Source organism: Limulus polyphemus, unplaced genomic scaffold, assembly GCF_000517525.1.
Source record: "Limulus polyphemus unplaced genomic scaffold, Limulus_polyphemus-2.1.2 Scaffold992, whole genome shotgun sequence".
In the NCBI taxonomy this organism is placed as follows: Eukaryota; Metazoa; Arthropoda; class Merostomata; order Xiphosura; family Limulidae; genus Limulus; species Limulus polyphemus.
Window position 1 is genome coordinate 46,746 of NW_013666602.1, and position 11,188 is coordinate 57,933.

The 11,188-nt window shown below is 29.8% G+C and overlaps 1 protein-coding gene across 1 annotated transcript in view; it reads left to right on the plus strand.

Moving 5' to 3' along the window:
- LOC106461581 (vacuolar protein sorting-associated protein 13C-like) overlaps positions 1-11,188 on the plus strand; it is a 219,273-nt gene that overhangs the window by 35,407 nt on the left and 172,678 nt on the right. Inside the window, exons 5-6 of the mRNA XM_022388591.1 lie at positions 2,328-2,551; positions 3,051-3,198. Of these exons, the coding sequence (XP_022244299.1) occupies positions 2,328-2,551; positions 3,051-3,198 (372 nt within the window). The remainder of the gene's footprint in view (positions 1-2,327; positions 2,552-3,050; positions 3,199-11,188) is intronic.

Below are 11,188 nucleotides of genomic sequence, written 5' to 3' on the forward strand. Positions count from 1 at the left end.
TGGTTCATGAGGCATGCACGTGAGCAGCATGTGGGTAATGTAATTCGATAGCGTAATGTGAGCTGCACTTTCCCTGGGTGATTTACAACCTATAATGGCACAGATAGTAGTTATACACAGTTCAAAGGGCAATAAAACAATAAAATTTAATTATAAATAGATGTATACTGTTACAAACTTATAGCTACTTAGGATAAATGAATGTAGTTTTATGTTACAACTTGAAGTCATTCTAGAAAGAAAAAAAGAGTAATTTTGGTTTATTCTGATATTTTTTTTGGTGGTTACGAGGTTGGTCAAATTGATTGATCCTGTTTTGAGATAGGGTAGACAAAATAACAGATAAACTATAAAGTGTAACTGAAAAAATACGTTTGAAATGATTTTAGGATGTTTTAAGGATTACACAAAGGAAAATTGAGATGAGGAAAAGTATTTTTAATTTTAACATGAAAATTACTTTGCACACGAACTAATCAAGACAAATCTTTATTTTAGTTTATTAAAAATACTTCACTAAAAATATGATTTTTGTGTGTGAAAGACTTGTAATGTTAACTGAAAGACTGCCAAATTTTGTGAAATTATACACACAATATTTAATGTTAACAGTATTATATCTATAAAGACTTTAAACGAGTACAAGGAGGTCATGTGGTCGGTCAAATTGACGGGACCCATGTTGAGAGAGTTAATAGGTAAGTCTGATCTTCTAATTATTCTCTTCAGTTTTGTGGTAATATTATCACTTATACATGGAATCACTCAAATAACCTGAGCTTTAATTTTTTTTCTTTCTTTCTTTGGTTCAAGAGAAGATGTTTTTTTTTTTACGCCTATCAAAATTTTTGTATAAATTCCTGTGGATAAGAAATATTTATTAAAAGAGTCATCAGATATTCCCTAGCCTCCTCCCATACTTCTTTGTTATTACAAATTTTATAAATCTTATGGAGGTAGCCAATAACTACACACCTTTTTACTCCAAGGGGGTGATGTGAATGGAAATCCAAACAAAGGGCTTTAATAAGTGGCCTGCTGAAAATACCAGTAATGACTTCTCCATTCCTGACATGAATTGTAGTATCTAGAAATGGTGCAAGTTTAATTTTTTTTATAAATGGATGAACAGTATTTAAGAACTCATGGAATCTAATAAGAGACTAAATTAGCCCCTATATCCACTCATAAGGCTAAAATATATTTTCAGACATTATTTTGTGTATGTATTGATATAATATGTTGAAATAATACTTACGGATACAAATATGCAAATATATTTTATATGCATAATGTATCCTATTCTAAATCCAATGATTTTAATAGTTTACCTGTTGGTTTACTCATTATTTGTTTAGCATTACTGGTTTGACTTGTTTCAACAATTTAAATTCAAGAATGTTCGATATTATTTTAATATGATCTGATCTTCCTGAACACTGTTCAATGTTCAATTTACTGAAGACAGCGTTCAAATTTAGTTTCAACTGGAATAGTTGTCTGGTAGGATATCAATAGCTTCTGATGAAGCTGTAACAGTGAAATATTGAGCTAATAAAGTTACATTCTAGAGATAAAGATTGTTATTTTACTTAAGTTTATAAAAGTGTCTTATAATAAACTTTAGTTTTCATTATACAAAGTTAATAATAATAATAATAAACTAGAATATTATACTGACAGATTGTCATAAAGATATAAATAGAATAGGTTTACACATTAGTTTCATAGTTAAACTTAAAAAAAGACTCTTAAAAAGGTTTAGATGTAATAATTTTTGAAAGATGATTTTCTTTGATTTTCATTTTATTTTGGTGAGTTTATAATTCATTCTTTTAAAATGTTTAGAATGTTTATGATTTGCTACAGTTGTTCTTTTTTATCTTATGTATTTGTTGCTAGTATAAATCCTTAAGTAGATACAATAATTGCATTTATAATCAAAAATACAAGAAAAACACTACTGAAGAAAGACAGAAGAAAAAGTTAAGAAAAGTTTTAAAGTGTACAAGAAGTTGAAAGAAATTCTTATAAAAAAAATATAAACTAATAGTTTCAAGGAAAATGTAGAATAGAACTAGCAAAAATAATTTTGTTTTATGCTTGTTTTTTTCAAGATATATTTAGTTTTTAACATTACATTCTATAACTGTGAAAGTACTTATTTCTTCATGCTACAGCTGTTTTCTATCCAAAACTATTCTTTAAATTTGACTTCTAGCACACCAAAAAAAAGATAAAATTTATTAATTATAGTGCTTTATGGCATTTGGAAAATTAAGCCTAAATATTAAAATACAAAAAATGCATTTTTTTTATTTTTGTAGATAATGGAGTTGAAGAAACAAAGCATGAAACTTCACTTATCAGTCGATATTCATGCACCAACAATCATGGTGCCTCAGAAGTCTGCATCACCAAATCTTTTAGTATTAAGCCTAGGAGATTTGAGTGTGGAAAACCTCTTTAAAGAAGTGCATATCCCTAGTGATGGCTCACTTCATCTTGTAGACAACATTCTGATGAGACTTAACTCCTTACAACTCTGCAGGTATATTTTATTAAAACTGTAAAAACCATAAAATATTGTTTTATAAATTTTAAAACTTGTCAAGCATGAATACATAATATGTTATTGTTGGTGCCTTGTCTTTTGTGGTGTTGCTTAGAGAGAAATAAACATAAAGAAAAATGTATGTTAAAAGTGTAGTTTCTCTGATATTACAGTGTGTTGTGTGAAAGTTTTCTAATGATATTCTAAAGACTATCTTTACTGGAGCAGATGTAAACATTATAGAAAAAACTGTACCATGTTAGTTTCATCCATATATTAAAGTAATGAAGGTATTTAAATATTTTTAATAAAACTGAAAACTTTCTTTGATAATCATATAGATTTTGCTGATTTAAAATTGTAAGTTATATAATTTTTTTTTTCTTTCAAATAATTCTGTTTTAGTGTTATGCTATCTCTGTATGAATTCATACAACTACAACATAGCTTCCATTGATAGCTTTACATTCAATAACACTTTCTGTTATGAAATCAGGGCTATTATTTTATTGGATGGCATTCTTCAACATCAGGAACCAATTTTAGAACCAGTGAAATTTCGACTTGACATCAAACGAGCCCTCAAACCTTTCCATAGGGATATTTTGATGTTTGATGTTACAGGAAGCATTGATATTATAAAGGTAAAATAATGTATTTCCTAACTTTACAGGACAAAATACTCATTTAAAGCTTTTTGTTTTTAGAACATTATTTATGTTTCTTGTTTGTTTGTTTTTTATACAAAATAGAGGTATTACTTTAACAAAAAGTATATATATTTTTCTTGTTTTGCAGAAATGCCTGTTAAGTTTTTAATCATGTCTGAAGTTTCTTAAAGTTTCTCATTGTGTGTATGTTAATCTGTGTGGAAGATTTAGTTCTTGTTGGTACTTATTATAATCTACTTTTATTAAGTACGCTTTTGCTGTACTTCAGCTAGTACTTCAATGTTGTTGTATACCAAAATTTTAACATCCTGTTGTTAGTTTATATGTATATATATATTAAACACACACACACAATCTAAGGATAACAAGACACCTATTGATATGTCTAGGTCATCCCACCCACTATATTAAACTTGAAAATAAAAATAGAATACTCAAATCCAAACCTTATCACTCAAATATTTATCACCCTTCCATAAAACTCCCTTAAATTTACTACATTTACAACATTTGAAGACAATCCATTCCAAAGGTCAATCAGAATAAAGCTTTCTTAACTTAAGATGACTCCTACCTTCCCAAAACACATATTTATGTTCCTTAGTCTTACCATTCTCACTATTAAGTATGAAAAAAAAAAAGATAATGTATCAACACTATCAGTTCTTTTGATAATCTTAAACACCTCAACCAGATCCCCTCTAACTCTTCTTTTTTCATGAGAAAACAGTTTCAGAGATCTTGTCCTGACTTTGTATGGTAACCCTTGTATCTTCTTAGTAGCCCTTCTCTGAATTCTTTCCAACAGTTTAGTGTTCTTTCTGAAGTACAGTGCCCAAGAATGAACACAGTACTCCAAATGTCCAGTCCTTCTTTTTTCATGCATGAATATTATGAAACATATAGCAGGAAAAGAATATCAAATATATTGCACATCAGTGACAAATACCTACATAAAGATACAAATAATATTGTTGCTCCATTTAGAAAACTTAAACATTTGGTAAATTTATTGTGACTTTATACATACTCCAATATTATAAAAGTAAAATAGCTGCAAAATAACACCCAGAACTAGTAAAAATATGGAAAATATTGAAAAAAGGGAAAAATTCAGAGATTTTTTTTGTAAGTCTTCTTTTGGTCAATAATCACTAACAGAAATGTATTGGCTAGCTACTACGTCTAGTATATAATAAGCTCAATAATTCACTTAAAGTAGTTAATACAATACAGTGATTTCTGAGCATATTTTCCTTTATATACATGTTTATATAATGTGAATGGTCAGTGAAAACTTAGAAAAAGTCAGGGAATTTATTTTTTAAACTTCTGTTTACACCCTGAAAACACACATGGAAGTCTCATTTCTTCAATGACTTCAAAATCACAGATTAAAAAATATTATGCAAGCAAATGAAGAAAAATAATAATAATAAGGTGTATGCCCTGTGTACTTAAGCTCAGAAAATCCCAAGTTAACCTACAGTTCACCATCTGTGGCTATTTGTGTGCATGATAGTACCCCCACAATACCAGTTACACAGTATTAAATCAAAAAATATAGAAATTTCAAACAAATACAATAAAGATCTTAAATTAACAGTAATTCAATTAATACTCCGACCCCCACCACCTAACAACAGAAATATCACAATCACAAAATAAACTAGACTATCTTCCTACATAAAACATTAAAAACTAGTAATCTCTCAAATTCCACCCATAAGTTCAAAATTAAATAAGCATGACTGCCTAAATTAGAAATGGAACTAAATTTTACTATCTCTATAGTTCAATAATTTATAAAGGTAAGGTATTTAGTTCTATTTTTCTATACCTATTCATCCAGTAAAATATTCTTGTTGATTTCTTTCTAAAATATAGCTTGGCCCAGGTTATAGTATGGAGTTTTATGCCTAAAACCTATTAAAAGTTAGTCATTATTTAAGATTTTATACTAAAAAATTGAAATTGAAGAAGTGTGTGACACTGTGCTGTAGTATGATATATTCACATGAACTGAACTGTTGAGAAGGTAGAAGATTTGACATTTATATTTGAGCTTCTCATTATTTATAGTTTGTGTTTATTATTGGTTTGGCTCTGCAAAAGCTATATTATTAAAGTTATACAAGTTAAAAGGGAGAATTGAGAGCAAACTTCCATATCATGTGACACAGAGAAATGAAGATTGAGATTTTTTTAATATTTCTTATTGAAATTATGAAACTAAGTTTTTATGCCACATTTTGTGACATATTGTGGTAATAAACTTAACCCAAAGTGCCTAACATGTAACCACCAAAGTAACCATAAGATTAGTCATACTATAACTTTTGATTATGTCTGCATATCATAATGAAATTTCACAGACTGTCGGGAAACATAAAGGTTTTGTACACAAAAAATCAGATTTTTTAATTAAGTATTTTAATTAAAGATTTGTTTGTGAATTTACTCATGACTTTTTGTGAGAAACATAAAAACATACTGAACATAAAGCAATGGTTCACTGCAGATGCCAGTATTATTTTCGTGGACCATACATAGTAAGGTACTTTCTAGAATAAACAAGTAGATGTTTTGGACACCACTTATTCCCTACAGTGACATTTCAGTTACCATACATTATATATGTATATATATTATTAGTATTTACTTATACATTCTTACATTTCAGTTATTTTTCTTAAAACACAGAACAGTAAGAAAAAAAAAATATATATATATAGAAAACAATGATATCTAATACTTACAATGTTACAAAATATTTTTGAATTCATGCATTGTACTTGCTGATCCTCATTGAATCTTGCACATGGAGGGGATAGAAAAATTAATTTTTGTAGATTTTATGTATTCATTTTTAAATGCCAAGAACTTTAGATTACTAGTTTCATACCACAAAAAAAACACTTTAATTTATTTGGCTTTTTAATAAACTATATGAAGGTCTAAAAAATTTCATTTCTGTTAGAACTATTGCCTTGATAATCACACTTCAAACTCTCCAGTATATTGGCTTTCCCCACATCAATAATTTAGGAAGACTAACAGTGTTACACAGTTCACGATGAGCACTTTCAATTGGTTATAAACATGTATGTCAATTAAATACATGTGGCTTCAAAATCTTAAGTATAGAAGGTGGGAGTGGCATTTGTCAGGAGTTAGAAAAACTTATTTCCTTTGGTTGGAAAGAACTGACCATAAGGAATTTGAAAGGAGGATGTGTAAAAAGAACAATTAATACAGTTTTTAACTAGACATTTTAAAAGTATGCTGTCAGGGAGTGTGGTAGCAATACTTATGTAAGGATGGGTCAAGTTAAAAATGGCGGCCTGTACATTGCATATGGTAGTGTGTATGCCAGGACCTTGGGAAAAACCCAACCAAAGGGATAGAGATCAAATGCTCTTCGTCTAGAAAATGGGCTGCAAAAAAAATGAATTTATTCTTCTTCTCCATCAACTGTAACTTGTAAACCAGTGTGCCGACAACCAGCCTGCACACCAAAACACTTCACTACTCCCTAGTATGTTTCTTTTCATATCTAGAGTAGCAAATGATCCATGATAGGTTAGTTATAGCCCAAAGTATTAATTACAGTCTCTGATCAGTAAGCCATTATGTGAGTTATATGGAAGTAGATAATCTACCATATACTCCTTACCTCACAATTCATTATCCTGGTCATGACTTATCTTGTTTCAAGAAGTAATGTCTATATAATTTATTACGGCTCCTTATAGAATAGAAATGAATAAGTTGTTGAAATGGTGTCTTCCACCTAGAAGTTACAGCCTCACAGGAAGCCAAAACTTCAACTCATAAATAGTGCAGAAACTAATATCAAAACATTTTATTCTAAAATGTTTGCATGTAGAGATGGAAAAAGTTGAGAAACTAGAGAGCATTTTGGATAGAAGGAAAATCTGCATTACCCATTCCTGCATTCCGCCACCTAATGTATATATGCATTCACCATGTGAGTGCAGTGTATGATCTTTTTCCATCCCTATGTACCAACAATTTTAAATGTTTTTTTGTTAGTAGTATATGTAATTATAGAGACCATAAGTTAAGATTTGTGAACATTTGTGTCACGTGATAACAAAACTGAAGTTTACTACTTTTTTTACTGTTTTCTTTTGAAATAAAGGAATTAAATCTTAGATAATTTAATGCTTTATATATTTATAAAAAAGTTGTTTAGTAACATTTACATGTAACTCAGTAAAACCTCGCAACATGTGTAGAAGAGAGTACCTGTAACTTTAGGGTTAATGAAATCTTGAATGTAATTATGTAAAACATCATAATATCCACTCTTTTCAAGTTGCCCAAGCCCATAATGAAAGGGTTAACATTGAAAAGCACAATTTAAAAATTTAACAATTATCACCTACCCTGTTTTGGAGGGGTATTCTAACATTTTACATATAAAATAAAATGTCATTGCATAATAAAAACAAAAGCCCTTTATCTATAAACACAAAATACAATAAATAGTTAAACAAAGACTTAATTTGCAAATAAACTCTTTAATATCAAAATGATTGGTAGACACACTGAAATAAAAAAAAACATTTAACAAAACATAATGTTTAGGGACAAAAAGGGATCCTATTGCTGCATCTAAAACTAAACTAAACTATTAAATATAAAAAATAAAAACCTCAAACCAAGACTGTATCATTCATATGGTTATCAAGCTTTCTCTTAAACTTACTTCAGTTTACTTCCTCCACAATATCTGAGGGCAACCTGTTCTAAAGGCCAACCACCCTGTTAAAAAAATAAAATTTTCTTAGCTGAAGATTACTCATATGGTATCAAAATTTATACTTGTGTCCCCTAGTTATACCATTCTCACCGTTAAGTATGAAAAAAGATGAAGCATAAACATTGCCAGTTCCCTTAACAGTCTTAAACACCTCAATCAAATCCCCTCTAACTTTTCTTTATTCAAAAGAAAAAAATGCCAGATATCTTAACCTCTCCTCATATGACAACCACTTCATCTAAGGCCCAAGACTGAACATAATACTCCAAATGTGACCTAACCATTGACTTATACAATGAAATCATAACCTCTTTAGACTTGTATTGAATATTTCTGTAGATACAACTTAATATCCTATTTGCCTTACCACTAGCAACAGCACACTGCTTGGATGGCTTAAGAGACTGGTCAACCATGAAACCAAGATCCATTTCTTTCATAATACTGTTAAGGTTATTCCCATCCAGATTATACATTTAATTCCAATTATGATAACTGAGATGCATTATCCCATCTATTTGCCCAACTCACTAAATGATCTAAATCCTTCCGAAAAGCAGCAACATCCTCCTCACAGCTAGCAACACCCAATACCTTAATATCATCAGCAGAGTTAAGTGATTTATTGACCATTCCTTCACATATGTCATTAATTTATTGACCATTCCTTCATCTATGTCATTGATGTATTTAAAAAACAAAGCAAAGGTTCTAAAACTGAGCTTTGAGATACCCCACCCCCACATGTGACATTAATCCAGTTTGACTGAACTCCATTTATAACAACTTTTATTTTCATAATCCTGACTCTCTTCTATCTGATTAGCTAACTTATCTTCCCCACCTATTGAGATATCTTTGACAAGCCTTTTATGTGGTACCTTGTCAAATGCTTTCTGAAAATCCAGATACACCAGTTCTACACCTTTACCCTCATCTACTTTAGCAGTAATCTTTTCAGAGAATGTCAAAAGATTTGTGTGACAAGATTTTCATTTAATGAAACCACGTTGACATTAAATTTCTTTCTGTGAAGTTCTCATAGTACTGATAATAACAACAACTCAAACATTTCAAGTTGACACAATCAAAATATCCACCACTCTTACCAAAAAACAACAGATAAAACTATGTTTTCTCTGTTACTTTTATACTTCCATAAAAATTTTTACTTTCCAGATATTTAAATGTTGAAATTGAAGCATTCTCCAGTAATAATCAAAGTAACGGGTACATTGTATCTTCAAATAATACCATGCAGGCCTGTACTCTTAATATCCAGACTAATTCCTTTGTTTCTATTCATATGTGGCTTAATAAATGTGTTTATTATGTATTGATTCATTCATGTTATACAACACTCATGACTGACTTTGTACAACATTTTTAAACCAGCATGCAATCAGACACAGGAAACTGTCATTGTAGAGATCTTTAGTCAGTAACTGGAATGTTTAAATCAAGCCCTTCATCAGAAACGCCTTCACTCATTAATCGGAAAGGTGTTCTTCTGCACGACAATGCACGTCCACATGTGACATATTTGACGCAACACATAATCATGGAGTTGGGTTGGGAAGTTTTTCCCCACCCACCATATTCTCCCAATATGGCACCATCTTTTTCATTTGCTGCAACACCATCTTAATGTGGAAGGTGTTAAAGAGGACATTGATATGTTTTTTGCTTTAAACCCAAGTGATTTCTTTAATCAAGGCATTAACAACCTGATTGTAAGATGGAAAAGCATCATTGATAAGAATGGAGACTATTTCATTTATTAAATGTTTTTTTTGATATATATAAGTTGTTCGGGTTTTTTCATCTAAAAAAGTGACATTAATTTCTTGATGACCTAATAATTTGTACTAAAATTGGAAGATCAAGGGGTAGAAGGAAAAAACTACAAGGAGAAATTTGGTGCTCAAATGCATGACATGAGAGAGATGAAGATTTAGATATTAATATTTTCCTTTTGAAATTAAAACTTGTATTAAAATGTGGATTATAAACTATGTTTTGATGCTATGTTTATTGACATATAGTCATAATAAAGTTATGATAAAAGGTTCTGAGATGTACACGTTGCAGCTGAATAGAAAAGTAACACATTCAGTAGACCATTTGTATGGTGTGAATATCTATTTCAAACTGTCAAAACATTAGTATAATTAATTATGTTTGTCATGAGATGTTAGTATTAGGCCTATAATATTTTTAAACACCATATTCTTTATCCAGACCCTTAGAGATTTTCAAAAATTAGAAGAGTTGATAATAATAGTATTCACACTGTATTTACCATATCCATTGGCAGTGACAAGTATAATTGATTATAGTGATATTTCACTAGCTTCTGATAGGCATTCACATCATAACAGTAGTTGTTATAAAACAAACGGCACTTTGTTGGCAATGGATATGGTATATATATAGTATAGTTGGAATAGTGTTGTTATATGCTCTTCTAATTCTTGAAAATCCTTAAGAAACTAAATAAATAATGGAGTGTTTAAAAATATATTAGGACTAATACTAATGTCTAATGAAAGTATAATTAACTCTTTCGCAACAGGTGGGTCTAACTGCACATGTCACGGTCTATTAGCAATTTATTTTCAAAACTTTATTATTAGTATATATCAATACAATTGGCATCAAAACGTTGCATATATTTCAAATTTTAATATGATTTATGTTTTAATTTCTTAATTCAAAATAAAATATAAATAAAATAACTCTGAATAATGATTTTTTTGTGTCACATGGCACCTCCTCATGTCTTGTTGCTCAGTTTATATTTTTTTTACGCCTACTATATATGTCTACAAGTGGTTAACAAATTAGAAACATCAATTTTAGATACTGGCAAACTAGAATATAAACTTAGAACCTCCCACCACTTTGATTTGCTGAGAAATCAATATATCTAGCAAATCAACTAGAGTGACTCTTCCTCCTGCTCCATTCTTTCCAAACCTCTTGTTTAGTTCCACCTACTTTTCTTAAGGGTCTCTTTATAACCAATAGAAAGGACAAATTGTGCTTTACATGATTCTGACAGTTGGAAGAGAAAATAATAGTTGAATGGTGATGACCAAGTTGTTGCTCTGAATGGAGATAAAAAAAATTTTAACACATATATTGTCTTTTGAAGAAAAGAGTTGTTTAAAC